We start from the raw sequence: 16,779 nt of genomic DNA, 5'->3' as shown, positions 1-16,779 counted from the left end.
GGTATATGAATGATAAATCTAGCTTCTTCACATCTCTAAGTGTTTTTGAGAATATTCCATTTCTAATCTTTCATTTTTGTTGCATTTAACTTACAGGTTTACCAAAGTTGCAGGTTATTCGACCTTACAACGGTTACCCCGCACCTCCAGTAAACAATGGCCCTTCGCTCACCATACAGGTTGGAGACACCATTGAGTTAATCAGGGCAGATCCCCTCAGCCTGTTTTGGCAGGTAGGTTTTTGGTCATATTGTTGTATAAGAGATTATTCCAGGGAAGATGCTTGACAATTCACCCATGAGATGCAGCAATCATTACTGATTGTGGCATTTATGCAATATAAAATGATAGAATTCACTTTGCTCCATCCGCTTCAACCCCAGAATTCTGATCATGTTGGAGAACACAATTGTCACGACTCAGCTGTCGGTTGACCCGGGACCAGGGGCTCCTTCCCTGTCACTAACATTAGGAGGTTCCCTAGCTCGCGCTACTTCCCAGGATACTTCTGAAGGTGAAGATGCCGGGGCCTCCACCCTTGCTTTATCTCCTGTCCTGCATCTGTTCTCTTCACCCTCCGAGGGAAGAGGTGCACTACTGTGCACCGCAGTACACCAACTTGACAAACAAGGCTACAGAAACAAGGGTAACGCCTCCAAAACTCCTTCTCATATGAACACCTCTCCTCCTAAGCCATGCAGCAAAAGCTAGCTCTGACAAAGGTTTGAATCAGGACCCAGATTATAAAGGGGATGGGGGTGGCTAACTGAGCTCAGCTGAGAGCTCAGAGTTTTCAACATTACTGATTAACCCTTCTTCTGCCAAAATAACAACATTAAAAAGAAGTGCTACTTCTTAGCATAGGAATAGGAACAATCAGATGCTGCAGTCTTCTGGCTCCTCTCTGTTGTGGTAACCCCGTGACAGCCATCCATATTTTGTCTCCCTCGCACATAATGTTCGATCCTCTAAAAACCTGCTTCTTTTCTCTGCTCTTGTATGTTCCTCACCAAAACTCCTCCAAGACTTCTACTGGGTGTCCCCATCCTCTGAGATTCAATGCCTCAGCACATTCAATTATCTCCCACTTTTGGAACCTTCAAACGGAATCTGAAAACTCATCTGTTCAAAAACGCCTATAGCCGACAATGACCCTGTTGCCACCTCACCACCCGCTGCAACCCCCGACCAGCTGTCTCCTGCCCCACCAACCAGCAGATTGTAAGCCCATAAGGGCAGGGTCCCCTCCCCTCTCAATATCTGTCTAACAGTCTCTTTATTTACTTAAATATATATAAAAATAATTTTATATAACCCCTTTTTTAGATGTAGATCACCCTGAAATTAAGGGTGCTTTAAATAATAATATGAGCCATTTCATGCAAAGAAATGGTGTAAACTGTAGCTATTTATATGCAAATAACACTCTTTAATTATCAATTACACCAAGTGATTGATGCTTAGTGTTATCAAGGGGTGTTACTTTGGGAATATATAGCTATACTTTACACCATTGTGTTAATAAAGAAGGATATTCTTCTCCTCCAAGTGCTCCAGGTCGTCTGATCGCACTGCACCCATCCACGTGTGAACAGAATTATAGGACTGTGCTGCTGGTTTTAGACATTAATATAAAGAACTGCTTCTTGTCAAAAGTCCTTCTGGATTGGTGCCTTGGATACTTTTGATTGTGTCGTTGTGATTGCCATGGCCGACATCTCCATAATAATAGCCCTGGGAGTAATTGAAGCCCAATTGCTGATCTGTTGTATTGCCGGTTAGGGCACATGTCTTATCGGATACCCATGCATATTATGATTTTTATGAATATTTTGCTTATGGACTTGTAGGATAACAGGAGGGATGCCTGATGTATTATCAAAACCATTCCATTGTGTATATTTTTACATTTTTGGACAAAAAAAAACCTAGTTTTGTTATTCTGTTTCAGGGAAAAAATATTGCCACGGGAGAGCTTGGCTTTTTTCCAAGTGATGCAGTAAAACCAAGCCCATGTGTAAGTATGAATTTACCTTCCCGATAAAATCCAGATAGGTGTTGGCAGAAATGTGGCGTGGGACTTAATATACTGTATATACACCACTCCGCCTTTTATATCTGAGTGCTGTGCGTGAAAACCCCGGCCTCACATGGACAGCACTCGGCCCGATGTTATTTCATTTGGCTGTTCAGAAGACAATTTTTTTGCGTGGATCTAATGGGTGCAAAAAAATATTGGATTTTATACTGATCATCCATATAGCATCCAATTTTTACGAATACATTGCAGTTCTTAACATAAAAAACTGTATTTGGTCTTGCAAAATGTTATTAACTTTTGATGTAAAAAAAAAGATGGAATGTGAAAAAGTTTGCACACAGTTTACAATACAGATGAAAAATCATCCGTGTTTTTCTGGATCAAAATCAGACATTTTTTTGTTTTTTGTTATGCACTTAGCCTAAGCACCAGAATTTTCAGTCAAACTATCATACCCAATTTACTTTGCAGTCGGTCCAAAGCATTGATGAAAGTAATGGAGTTCTGCAGCCATTATGTCTCGTGGCTATTAGTGATGAGCGATACAGTGTTATCCCAGCATGTTCGGGTGCTAACCCAGTGTCTTCAACATGCTTGACAAATATGTTCAAGTCCCAGCACCTGCATCTCTCGTGGTTGTTCGACGTCCGCCCAACATGCAGGAATTTACCAACAAACAGGTAATCCCTGCATGTGTTGCGACTGACGAACATCTACAAGACATGCAGGTGCGGGGACTCGAACATATTTTTCAAGCACGTCGAAGACACTCAGTTAGCACCCGAGTATGCTAGGATAATACCTTATCCGAGCACGTTTGCTCATCACTAGTGGCTATGCACCCAGTATTTAGTAGACTGCATATACAGCAGTAAATGGATAAAGTTGGGTACATTGACCTACTGGATGAACATCGTCATCTTTACTGTAGTATGCGCTAATTGACTCTTATTCTTCTGTCCTCCAAATGTCACTTGTTGCACAGAAGTTTAATTAACCGTAGTAATAATTGATTAATATATGAGCGTGTTTGGAGACGGCTTACTAATTAGAGGTGGCATGATAGAATCCTACTCTAGAACTTATGTTCGACACTTTCTAAAAAGGTTAGGATATACCGTATTTTTCTGACCATAAGACGCACTTTTTTTCCTCCAAATTTGGGAGGAAAGTGTTGGTGCGTCTTATGGTATGGATGTAGCATGTGGGGAGGGGGGCAGCAGTGAGTGGGATCGCACTGTTATCCCACTTCAGGATGTCCCTGCTGCCTGGAATCAGTGCTGGGGAAACCATGTGGTCCCGATGATTAAGTGCAGTGAATATTCAGTAGCTACTCCCCGCCCACCTATCAGCTGATCAGTGAGCTGGGAGAGGCAAATGAATACTGCACTTAAGCAGGGACACAGATGGCTTACCCAGTGCTGATTCCTGCAGCAGCTGGGGAGATCTGTGTGTCCGGGGGAGGAGGAGGCAGCAGCAGGGTCCGGGGGAGAGGAGATCGCTGTACCTTCTTGGGCTGGAGCTGAGTGCTGTGCAGTGTGCACAAGGAGGACCTGTGATGATGTCAGAAGTGGGCGGGCTGGAGCATCACATGGCAGCACAGAGCCCTCCCTCTTCTTGACATCATCACAGGTCGTTCAGAGTCCAACACTAGAATCTGCTGACTTCCATTACCTGTGCTGTGGAAAGGCAACAAGAGGGAGGGCTCTGTGTGTGCAGTCATGGGATGCTTTTACCTCACCACAGTGTGGCTGGCTGCCACAATTAAGAGGTTAGTCTTTCCAAAACACAATAAAGCACTCTGCCACTTCTTTAGTGAACTATAACTCCCAGCATGTCATAGGATCTGCAGGACATGCTGGGAGTTATAGTTCTCCCATTGGATTTTAAAGCAGCACTCCAGTGTTATTTTGCAGTGCTGGAGTGGTGCTTTAAATATAAGCCCTGTGCCCCCATTCTTATACTCACCCTCCAGCATCTTCATGTAGTACTGTACAGACACCACACTGGTCCCGCAGCTTCCAACATAATAACATACTATTATATGTGGTGTTATTATATATAATAGTATGTTATTAAATATTTCACCACATTTTTTTGCTTCAAATATTTTTTTCTCTATTTTCCACCTCTAAAACCTGGGTGCGCCTTATAGTCCGAAAAATACGGTAGTTTCTTACCGGGTTCACACTGACTGTAAAACATCGTAAGGCTGCAGTCACACTATTAGTATTCGGTCAGTATTTTACATCAGTATTTGGAAGCCAAAACCAGGATTGGAACAATCAGAGGAAAAGTATAATAGAAACATATCACCACTTCTGCATTTATCACCCACTCCTGGTTTTGGCTTACAAATACTGATGTAAAATACTGACCACATACTGATAGTGTGACTACAGCCTAAAAGTACCTTCACACTCAGCGACACTGCAGCGATACCGACAACGATGTCGATCGCTGCAGCGTCGCTGTTTGGTCGCTGGAGAGCTGTCACATAGACAGCTCTCCAGCGACCAACGATGCCGGTAACCAGGGTAAACATCGGGTTACTAAGCGCAGGGCCGCGCTTAGTAACCCGATGTTTACCCTGGTTACTATTGTAAAAGAAAAAAAACAAACACTACATACTTACCTTCCGCTGTCTGTCCCCGGCGCTGTGCTTCTCTGCACTGGCTGTGAGCGCCGGCCAGCCGGAAAGCAGAGCGGTGACGTCACCGCTCTGCTTTCCGGCCGCTGTGCTCACAGTCAGTGCAGGAAAGCACAGCGCCGGGGACAGACAGCGGAAGGTAAGTATGTAGTGTTTGTTTTTTTTAACTTTTACGCTGGTAACCAGGGTAAACATCGGGTTACTAAGCGCGGCCCTGCTTAGTAACACGCCGATTCAGCGATGTCAGCAGGGAGTCCAGCGACGAAATAAAGTGCTGGACTTTCTGCAGCGACCAACGACATCACAGCAGGATCCTGATTGCTGCAGCGTGTCAAACTGAACGATATCGCTATCCAGGACGCTGCAACGTCACGGATCGCTAGCGATATCTTTCAGTGTGACGGTACCTTAAGAGATTCATCTGGAAAATTCTGACTATTTTTTTCCCCACTTGTCATCCGTGTGCAGTCCGTATACAATCCGTTTTTGGTGCAGCAGCAACTTCAGTATTAATAATTTACAGGCCCATTTACAATTTCCTTTGTTACAGAACTGAAATGTATCCATAATAAATGGATGCTATAATGTGATTCTGATTTTTTTGCATTCCCATAGACTTGAACGGACACTCGGAAGAAACTAGCGCATACTGTGATTTTTTTTTTCACATGCAGATTCCGTCATTCTGTCAATGAAAAAAATCTCTCATCTGCATGGTCCCATTGAATAACATCGGTCCTAGTGTTGTCTGTCTGTTGTCCGTTGTTTTACCGTTTTACAGAACGAAAATAGGGTCGTGTGAACGAGTCATCAGGGTTTGTGCCCACATTGCATTTCCTGTGCAAAAATGGCGTGGTTGAGTTGCTTATTTGACAATTTGCATCGCAAAGAGTGAAGTGAGCTCCGGTGTCTGCTCTGTAAATTGACATGCTGCGTATTCCAAATCCACAGTTCTGGTCAATTAATGCTGCTGATATTTTTTGTAGTGGGTGGATGAGATATCTTAAAAATAAAAATACAGATGGGAAATCCGCTAAGTTTTTTTGAAAGCATATCCATTGGCAGTAAATTTAGGAAAATGTTGTAGATATTAAAGGGAACCTGTCACCCCCAAAATCGAAGGTGAGCTAAGCCCACCAGCATCAGGGGCTCATCTACAGCATTTTATAATGCTGTAGATAAGCCCCCGATGTATCCTGGAAGATGAGAAAAAGAGGTTAGATTATACTCACCCAGGGGCGGTCCTGTTGTGGTCCCGTCTGATGGGCGTTGCTGTCCGGGGCCTCCCATCTTCTTACAATGAGGTCCTCTTCTTGTCTTCACGCTGTGGCTCTGGCGCAGGCGTACTTTGTCTGTCCTGTTGAGGGCAGAGCAAAGTATTGCAGTGCGCAGGCACCGGGCCTCTCTGACCTTTCCCGGTGCCTGCGCACTGCAGTACTTTGCTCTGCCCTCAACAGGGCAGACAAAGTACGCCAGAGCCGCAGCGTAAAGACAAGAAAAGGACGTCATCGTAAGAAGATGAGAGGCCCCGGACTGGACCACGACGCCCATCGGACCGGACTGCAGCGGGACTGCCCCTGGGTGAGTATAATCTATCCTCTTTTTCTCATCTTTCAGGATACATCGGGGGCTTATCTACAGCATTCCAGAATGCTGTAGATAAGCCCCTGATGCTGGTGGACTTAGCTCACCTTCGATTTTGGGGGGTGACAGGTTCCCTTTAACATGTTTTTGTCCTGAGCTATGGCTTAATCACAGGAGGAGTGCTGAAATTGTACATCTATAGCAAGAAGGCTTCAGTATCAACAAGGAGATCCTTTACTGTGCTGAAGTGTCAATTCACTAAAAGGTTATGCTTTTTAGGGTTCTGGTCATGGATTGTTGATCCAGGAATTTATTCTAATGGCCTTACTGAGAGTCAGAAAAAAAATTGGCTTTTGCCTTATGGGGTTTATTCTTTCTCAGGACCAACATTGGAAGAGAATAGACTGGATTGATGTATGAATTTTTGAGTTGTTAGCCTTACAGAATGTGGTTCTAGATATTTTACTCATCTCTTTTCCCATAGCAGATGCCAAAGCCAGTAGATTACTCCGGGCAGCCATGGTGAGTACATGAAGTTCAGTCTTTAAACTTCTTTCATTGAAATTACTAAAATAACTAGTCACCTAGTGATTTAGAAGAGAGTTCATATGAAATCACATTCTCTGGTGTACTTTTATATATTTATCCTAATAAGATTCTATGCTATAAACGGACAAAACCCTGCGGACAGAAGCAGCCAATCAGCCATACCACTATAGAACCAATCTAATTTCTAATAAGCACAATCCAAAAAGTTAGGCAATAGTAGAAAATACTCTCCTAAACACAATGGCATACTGGGTTCCTGGGATTTACCCATTCCTGATGCAGGATGTGATTAGTAGAATAAATTTGTATTATGTTTATCCTATTTTTGTGACACGGTGACTTCAAATTGCCTTCTTGATCCCATAATTAGTACATACTGTAACTTACAGTCTTCTTGTTCCCATGGTTAGTACATACTGTAGCTTACAGTCTTCCTTGTTCCCATGGTTAGTACATACTGTAACTTACAGTATTCTTGTTCCCATGGTTAGTACATACTGTAGCTTACAGTCTTCCTTGTTCCCATGGTTAGTACGTACTGTAACTTACAGTCTTCTTGTTCCCATGGTTAGTACATACTGTAGCTTACAGTCTTCCTTGTTCCTATGCTTGGTACATACTGTAGCTTACAGTCTTCCTTGTTCCCATGGTTGGTACATACTGTAGCTTACAGTCTTCCTTGTTCCCATGGTTAGTACATACTGTAGCTTACAGTCTTCCTTGTTACTATGGTTAGTATATGATGTAGCTTACAGTCCTCCTTGTTCCCATGGTTAGAATATACTGTAGCTTACAGTCTTCCTTGTTACTGTGGTTAGTACATACTGTATTATGTACTTCCTTGTTCTTATGGTTTGTACATACTGTAACTTTACGTCATCCTTGTTCTCATGGTTGGTACATACTGTAGCTTACAGTCTTCCTTGTTACTGTGGTTGGTACATACTGTAGCTTACAGTCTTCCTTGTTCTCATGGTTGGTACATACTGTAGCTTCTCATGGTTGGTACATACTGTAGCTTACAGTCATCCTTGCTCTCATGATTGGTACATACTGTAGCTTACAGTCTTCCTTGTTCTCATGGTTAGTACATACTGTAGCTTACAGTCTTCCTTGTTACTGTGGTTGGTACATACTGTAGCTTACAGTCTTCCTTGTTCTCATGGTTGGTGCATGCTGTAGCTTAGTCTTCCTTGTTCCCATGGTTTATACATACTGTAGATTACAGTCTTGCTTGTTCCCATTGTTGGTACATACTATAGCTTACAGTCTTCCTTGTTCCCATGGTTGGTACATATTATAGCTTACAGTCTTCATTGTTCCCATGGTTGGCACATACTATAGCTTACAGTCTTCATTGTTCCCATGGTTGTTACATCCTGTAGCTTACAGTCTAAATTGATCCTAATTTTAATAATTAAACTATGTCTATAAAATGACTGCAGTAAAATTGGGTTGGAGTAATTTGTATGTTTTTTGGTTTGTATGACACTGTTATCACGTTAACATGTAAAATGTCTTTTTTCCTTTTCTAGGTATGCAGGGGCCATGGAAAGGGTTCAGGCAGAGGTGGAGCTGATGAACAGAGAAAACAGTACCTACCTCATCCGACACCGAACGAAGGAGATCAGGGAATATGCAATCAGTATTAAGTAAGTCTGTATGAGAACTCACAATTTATTGTTTGCCAGACATCTTTGTACTTGTGTTAGTAGCCCTTAGAGTTGAACAAAAAGAGTTGTAGGACCCTGGTCCAGCATTCAAGTTGATGCTCAATGGCAGCCAGACCAGGGCAGTGCATACTTACTTAGCGGGCACTCTAATGCCAGTATCATGGGCTCCTCTGTAATTACTGGGCCACCGCAAAGTGATGGAATTGCAGCACACAGCACATCTAGATTGTGCCTGACATCCATTGACTAGGCTTCAGGCATCCAACAAAATAAAGAGTGGGCACCACAGATGAATATTGAGAAGTATCAAAATATGCAGGCAATACCGAAAAACGAAAATATATATTCTGTTACATACAAAGAAGCTGCCCTCCAAGCTAGAGAAAATTATATATTATAATTATATATTATAGCTATATTTACGGAAAAAAGAACAAATCAACAATTAAAAATATTCAAAACAGCACGAAAAATGTGACAGAACCTCAATCCAGAGCCCAAAATAAGGCTCAAGGGATAATGCCCCTATGATCCACACATAGATAAGAGAAGTCTATGATGTAAAGTATATAGAGATAGTAAATATGTAAAAGGTAAGCCTAGCACTGGTGATGATGTACAGCAGTAATCAGCATGGGAATCCTACCTATATTAATTGTGTGCACAGTAAACCAATGACATCAGCTCCAGAGTCATCATCTGGGCGGAAGAGTAATCCCCACGGATATCATCACTGATAGTGAGTTCCTCAGGGGACTATCTTAATATTTGTGCATTGTTTTTTTTACTGTATTTCTTGGTATTTATCAGGGGCTTATGTACAGCTTTCTGTAATGCTGTAGATAAGCCCCCGATGTATCCTGAAAGATGAGAAAAAGAGGTTAGATTATACTCACCCAGGGGTGGTCCCATCTGATGGGCGTTGCTGTCCAGGGCCTCCCATCTTCTTACAATGAGGTCCTCTTCTTGTCTTCACGCTGCGGCTCCGGCACAGGCGTACCTTGTCTGCCCTGTTGAGGGCAGAGCAAAGTACTGCAATGCGCAGGCGCCGGGAAAGGTCAGAGAGGCCCCGCACCTGCGCACTCCAGTACTTTGCTCTGCCCTCAAGAGGGCAGACAAGGTACGCCTGCGGCGGCGCCGCAGTCTTAAAACAAGAAGAGGACGTCATCTGATGAAGATGGGAGGCCCCGGACCGGAACGCAACACCCATCGAACGAGATCGGGACCACCGCTGGGTGAGTACAATGTAACCTGTTTTTCTCATCTTTCAGGATACATCGAGGGCTTATCTACAGCATTACAGAATTCTATAGATAAGCCCCTGATGCCGGTGGGCTTAGCTCACCTTCCATTTTGGGGGTGACAGGTTCCCTTTAATACGTGGCGTATGAAATAACTATATGACATTCGACATTTGTGAGAAATCTTTGTAAATATACATTACTGTACCTTCTTTATAGCCATCCTTGAAGTTTTTAATATCTTGACACAAATTTCATATAGCCATATACCTTCTAAAGTAGCCCATGGCCACAAATAATATGCATTAAATTACACTGTACATAAAGGAGCTAATTGGATATAAATACGATCCGGTTAACCAATCTTTTAAAAAGCAAAACTGCATCTTTTTCTTCACCTGGCTAAATATATTCTGTTAATGAGTTGTCAGACCTGTGTTGGATGGAATATACTCTCAGCCTCTGCAATGAATCTGTTTACTCTTATTTTGGGCCCTGCCCGCAGGTAATTATTGATCCTTGGCTGATTAAAAGCAAATTTATATTCAGAAGTTATGCCTTGCCCGCAGGTACAACAATGAAGTGAAGCACATCAAGATATTAACGAGAGATGGCTTTTTTCGCATTGCAGAAAATAGGAAATTTAAAAGTTTAATGGTAAGCATTGATTCCGCTCCTTCGCGGAAAAAAAATGTCACACTGATCTATTGTTTGTTAAACTCCTTCTGCCCAAGAGCATCTTTCCTCAACTTGAAAGTCATATGACTTGTTAGCTAAAGAGATCCTCAAGATTTCGCTGTATCACACAGTGGGCATTAGTTATTTTATTCATAGATTATTGACTTTTCTCCTGGTTTTGTAATTGTTGGTTAATATGTCTGTGGGCACATTGTCCTCATTAGCCTGTGTAGCATATCCAGGTAGGCTAAGGTTAAATCCTAGAATTTCTTTTAGGGAACCAGATTAGACTCTCTAGATGTTCTGTAGTCCATGAGAAATCATCTAACATATGAAGGCAGTAGCTCGAGTTGTTTACTCCACAGTCCATGGCTATATTGTTTTAAATTAAAATATCCATTTTAAATTAAAATATCCCAATGTTAATAAGATAGGCACATCTAAAATATTGCTTAATCTGTGTCCAGTCAAATCCCTAAAGGGGTTATCAAGTTAAAAAATATTGTGTTCCGTTGTGCTGCCAGCCTCTTGAGGAGGCCCATACGAAACGCGATTCTGCTAGGGGCTGCTAGGCTTTCATTTTGACACCGAGAAATGGGTAAGCATCCATTGGGTATATATGTGATATGCATTGTTGCGTTTATTAACACTTACAGTGGTGCTCAAAAGTTTACATACCCTGGCAGAATTGTTGCTTTCTTGGCCTTTTTTCAGAGAATATAAATGATAACACCAAACCTTTTTCTCCACTCATGGTTAGTGGTTGGGTGAAGCCATTTATTGTCAAACTACTGTGTTTTCTCTTTTAAAATCATAATGACAACCCAAAACATCCAAATGACCCTGATTAAAAGTTCACTTACCCTGGTGATTTTGGCCTGATAACATGCACAGGCCAAGAAAGCAAAAATTCTGCTGGGGTATGTAAACTTTTGTGTAGATGTATAAATACATGGTATGACACTTACCGTATGTGCTATGTGTATCGTATAGATTTCACACTCTTTTGCAGCCGTTAGCATTCACAAAGGCAATGCAGTTTAGTCCAAACATGTGACATTTTATTGACTTATAAAAACTTCAGTTTGTAAAAAAATAAAACAGCCTCTTCTGGGCATAAATCTATAACTTAAAGTAAACAGTTCATATGCCAGTAGGCAACAAATAGCAGGATGGGTTCACCCATCCAGATCACAGTCCTCTCTCTGTTTTCAGCTTCTGACTAAAAGAATGCCAGCACTATAGGTCTTTTTCACCTTCCATTTACACACAGACTACATCTGAGACAGATCAGTTACCATTTAGTTGAGGTGCAAAGCCTTGATTGGAGATATGGGAACAGTCGGTCCCACACAACTCTTCTAGGTGCTCCTATAGCCCGGACCCACAATCTGGGCACATTAAAAGACTCTCTCAACACTAAGGCCATGTTCACACAGTGCGGTTTTTACTGCGGAACCGCCGCGATTTTGCCGCTGCGGGTCCGCAGCTGTTTTCCATGCAGGGTACAGTACAATGTACCCTATGGAAAACAGGAACCGCTGTGCACATGATGCGGAAATTCCCTAAAAAAGCCGCGCTGAATAGCTGCGGTAAAAAAGAAGGACCATGTCACTTCTTTGTGCGGAACTGCAGCGGTTCTGCACCCATTGACCTCCATTGTGAGGTCAAACCCGCAGTAAAACCCGCAGACGAAAAAAATATCTGCGGGTTTTCTGCGGTTTGTGGTGCAGAACCGCTGCAGCAGGAAGTGCGTGGGCGGAGTGTGGCTGTCCCCCCGTGCCCCAATCCCACCCCCCCATGCTCCGATGCCACCCCCCGTGCTCCGACGCCCCCCCCCCCCCGTGCCCTCACCTCCCCCCTTATACTTACCGGGCCTCCCGGTGTCCGTCCGTCCGTCTTCTCCCTGGGCGCCGCCATCTTCCAAAATGGCGGGCGCATGCGCAGTGCGCCCGCCGAATCTGCCGGCCGGCAGATTCGTTCCAGGCACATTTTGATCACTGTGATAACCTCACAGTGATCAAAAGAAAAAAAAAGTAAATGACCCCCCCCCTTTATCACCCCCATAGGTAGTAACAATAATAAAATAAAGAATTTTTTTTTTCCCCCACTACAGTTAGGGTTAGGGGTAGGGTTAGGGGTAGGGTTAGGGCTAGGGCTAGGGGTAGGGTTAGGGGTAGGGGTAGGGTTAGGGGTAGGGTTAGGGGTAGGGTTAGGGGTAGGGTATTTTCAGCCATTTTAACCCTAAAAAAGCTTCCTAGAAAACACACAGACTTTGCAGAGAAAACTGCATAAAAAACGCACTAAAAACCGCATCAAAAAACGCATCAAAAAACGCACCAAAAAACGCACCTGCATTTTCTGCCAAGAGCTGCGGTTTTTAGTGCAGAAAAAACAGCAGGGAAATCAGGAACGTGTGAACATGGCCTAATGGTGTGGCCTGCTGGAGTTCACATCACTGAGGCCAACCACCTAGGTGACACCATATCTCCCATCGAGCACCTGCCCAGCTGCATCCTTACAGTAAATATACATCTAGGGTAAAAAATTGCTATTTTAGTATGGGAGTTATACAAAGGAACGATTGACCATTTGGCTGCACAGAATGATGTGTGTTAGATGTTATGTGTCCAGCTTATGTTTTGCAGTGAGTCAATACCGTCATATTATTGGAAAGACTTTATGGCTATCTGCAGTTATACTATACATTATCGCAACTTTTATTTTCATGTGCATGGATTCAGTTGTTGACTTAGAAGTTGCACAGTTTCCTGAATTATAAGAATGCCCAGTGTGATATAATACATTTGTTTTATGGTCTGCAAAAAATTGTCATGCTTTTCCTGCTATTTACTTTTTTTTTTAGATAAAATGAATGAAAGAGAACTGACGTTTAGGAGACATAATAATGAAAGAGATTTAATTTTCCACATAAACCTTCCAGATTGTGCCTCATTGTAATGGCTTTTTATAGAGTTTTACAACCCCGGAACACAGCAATTAAAGTAGAACAATATATTCGTATAATTGGAATAGGGAGAATAAATTAGTTCACTTACAGTTTAAATATACTGCTTGTATATCACTAGATATATATATATATCGGCTTCAGTATGTATGGAGCCTTTTAGGATAAACAGGGGATATAAAAAGTTTAGCACACCCTCGGTGAGATTGTTTTTGGGAAGACTGAAACCAGGGTAAATCATGGCAGATAGTTTCCATCTTAATGTGACCTTGTGGCTTTGCAATTCAAAGAAAAGCTAAATCATAATTGCAGAGAATTTTAGGATTAAAAAAAACAAGCAAGAAAACCTCTGGTTGAAAAAGTATCACATTTACTTTTAGAATAGGAGCGGTTGATCAGTTGATCAGTTTGTATTTACTGCTTCATTTCTTATGGTAAAGAAAGAAATGGGAGAAATGGGACATTATGCCATACTTCACTTTTCAATAATTTTCCAGGATATGGGGATTTTTATTTGCATTTCTATGCTCACTTTTCAAGAGGCCATAGTTTATCTACTACCCGTACCTCTTGAGGCTCCCTCCGGCTGGGTAATGGCGTGGGTACTGCCAATCTGTTAGTGCAGTGCCCACCCAAGCTGTTAAGGCATTGTGCATATTGCCTTTGAGCCTTTCATTAATAGTTGGGAAATCTTTTTGATCTAACCTGTGACATAAGACTCCCCCTTATGCCATTATCAAAGCAAATAGTGCCATAGTTGCCCATAAGGTCCTATTGTAAATACGGGATGCATTTTTTATATAGGAGAGTTCAGTCAGCAGTAAAGCAATGTTTTTCCATCTCTCTCAATACTCCTTAATATTAAGCTGTCAGTCCAGCCAATATATTAACCAGTATTTTCAGTCCACAATCCAAGAGTTCGTGGAGGAGCACTGTTCGAGGTCATTTGACAGTTGTAAAGAGGGCTACCATGAACAGGCTTGGCTCTGGCTACTCCGTTTTCCAGGTGCCAAGGGTTGCCCTGGGCCTCACCCTATAAAGGGATCTGGACTGAACATGGACCCCTAGGCTGGGGCCACGGAGTTAGCTGCCTTGCAGTGGTGCAAGCTGGCAAGAAGAATGGCCTAGTGGAATCAGAATAGTCAGGAGGTCACTACAGAGACAAAATCACAAGGCAGGAGAGTAGTCAAAAAACAAGCCGCAGTCAAATTCAGGAAAGTCTATAGGGAGACAAAACAGTATTCTGAGAAGTTTTATTGGAAAAGTAAAATTATAACTGGCAGTGGACAGCAGGCTTTCAGGAGCTTAAATAACCTACACAGAAGAAAGCAAACACTGAAAGTTAACTCCCAATCTCCCAGTATGGATAGAACTACAAATACCAGATGGACACTGAACTAGAGTTGTCGCCTCGCTTCACACGCAGTAAGAGCGTCATAGGTTGTGTATCTCCCTTTGATGCGGGCTCCGGTGCTGAGCCCACATCTTTTCCTGCACATGACAGTTGATTTGATCAGGTGTCATGTGCCCATAACAGCTGCGAGTGGAATCACGATCCACCCGCTGCTGTTAACATGTTAAATTCTTGTGTCAATCTCTGACAGCGGCATGTAACATGATCGTGCTGGAAGAGCATCACAAACTTTGCTCATCAGCACCTGTGTCACATGATGGTGGTGCGCCGATGGGTTGGCATGACAACTGCTGGTGTAACAAACGACCCCAGTGCTTGTTATTGCTGATCTGCTATGAACGCCAGCCTGCAGCCAGCGTTCATAGCAAATAATGATTTTTGCTACACACAGAATGGCTGAAGCCCTGCTATGTGTAGGACAAGCAATCAGAAGATCGCAGCTTCAAGTTCCTAAGAAAACTATTAAAAAAGATTAAAAAAATAAAAAATCCTCCTATTTGGTATCACTGTGTTCAGAATTGTCCGATCTATCAAAATATAAAAATAATTAATTCGATCGGTAAACTGCGTAATGAGAAAAAAAAATCAAAGCTCCAGAATTACATTTTTTTTTGGTCGCAGCTACATTGCAATAAAATGCAATAATGGGTGATCAATACATCATACCTAGCCCAAAAATGGTATTAAAAAAAAAAATGGCAGCTCGACTTGCAAAAAATATACCCTCACCCAGCCCCAGATCATGAAAATTGGAGATGCTCCAGGTCTTGGAAAATGCCAACATATATATATTTTTTTACAAACTCTGGAATTTTTTTTACACTATATCGTAAAATCTATGGTATTGTTCAAAAGTATAACTCGTCCCACAAAAAAATGGACGAAACCCGTACGCATGCATTGTAGGTTACTATTTGGGGAATATTTGGTGTTGAATTTGGTAGCACAGATACTGATTATTCCGCACGTAATGGGTTCATATGTTTGCTCCGTACAGGAACTTGTAGAATATTATAAGCACCAATCCCTCCGAGAAGGTTTCAGAAGTTTGGACACAACTCTTCTATTCCCTTACAATTCTCCCGAAAATCAGGCTGGACATGCAAGTAACCGGTCATTGGGAATGTGTAAGTACTTGTTTGTCTGCCAGTGTGACTTGGCTTGAGATCAATTTCTTTTCTCTCAAGAGTTGTAGCCCTATGGCTGCGGTCACACACCAGCAGTTGTAATGTTTTGTTACTACTTGTTAATTGTTAAACCAGGATTAGAGTCAACAGGAATAAGCCGTTATTCTCCTTAACTTGTTTCCATCAGGTAAACTCTATATGAGGTACAGTTAGGGCCAGAAATATTTGGACAGTGACACAATTTTCGCGAGTTGGGCTCTGCATGCCACCACATTGGATTTGAAATGAAACCTCTACAACAGAATTCAAGTGCAGATTGTAACGTTTAACTTGAAGGGTTGAACAAAAATATCTGATAGAAAATGTAGGAATTGTACACATTTCTTTACAAACACTCCACATTTTAGGAGGTCAAAAGTAATTGGACAAATAAACATAACCCAAACAAAATATTTTTATTTTCAATATTTTGTTGCAAATCCTTTGGAGGCAATCACTGCCTTAAGTCTGGAACCCATGGACATCACCAAACGCTGGGTTTCCTCCTTCTTAATGCTTTGCCAGGCCTTTACAGCCGCAGCCTTCAGGTCTTGCTTGTTTGTGGGTCTTTCCGTCTTAAGTCTGGATTTGAGCAAGTGAAATGCATGCTCAATTGGGTTTAGATCTGGAGATTGACTTGGCCATTGCAGAATGTTCCACTTTTTGGCACTCATGAACTCCTGGGTAGCTTTGGCTGTATGCTTGGGGTCATTGTCCATCTGTACTATGAAGCGCCGTCCAATCAACTTTGCAGCATTTGGCTGAATCTGGGCTGAAAGTATATCCCGGTACACTTCAGAATTCATCCGGCTACT

The 16,779-nt window shown here is 42.3% G+C and overlaps 1 protein-coding gene across 3 annotated transcripts in view; it reads left to right on the top strand.

Annotated features, from left to right (window-relative positions):
- The window catches only part of VAV3 (vav guanine nucleotide exchange factor 3), a 237,549-nt gene that overhangs the window by 203,252 nt on the left and 17,518 nt on the right, over positions 1 to 16,779 (top strand). For 2 of the 3 annotated variants that reach the window (XM_069737388.1, XM_069737387.1), the window contains exons 20-25: positions 97 to 233; positions 1,952 to 2,017; positions 6,760 to 6,797; positions 8,360 to 8,476; positions 10,308 to 10,395; positions 15,796 to 15,925. In XM_069737388.1, the coding sequence (XP_069593489.1) occupies positions 97 to 233; positions 1,952 to 2,017; positions 6,760 to 6,797; positions 8,360 to 8,476; positions 10,308 to 10,395; positions 15,796 to 15,925 (576 nt within the window). The remainder of the gene's footprint in view (positions 1 to 96; positions 234 to 1,951; positions 2,018 to 6,759; positions 6,798 to 8,359; positions 8,477 to 10,307; positions 10,396 to 15,795; positions 15,926 to 16,779) is intronic. The other variant, XM_069737389.1, reaches the window with a different exon arrangement.

Source organism: Ranitomeya imitator, chromosome 8 (assembly GCF_032444005.1).
Source record: "Ranitomeya imitator isolate aRanImi1 chromosome 8, aRanImi1.pri, whole genome shotgun sequence".
NCBI lineage: Eukaryota > Metazoa > Chordata > Amphibia > Anura > Dendrobatidae > Ranitomeya > Ranitomeya imitator.
This window is presented reverse-complemented; position numbering and strand designations above follow the sequence as displayed.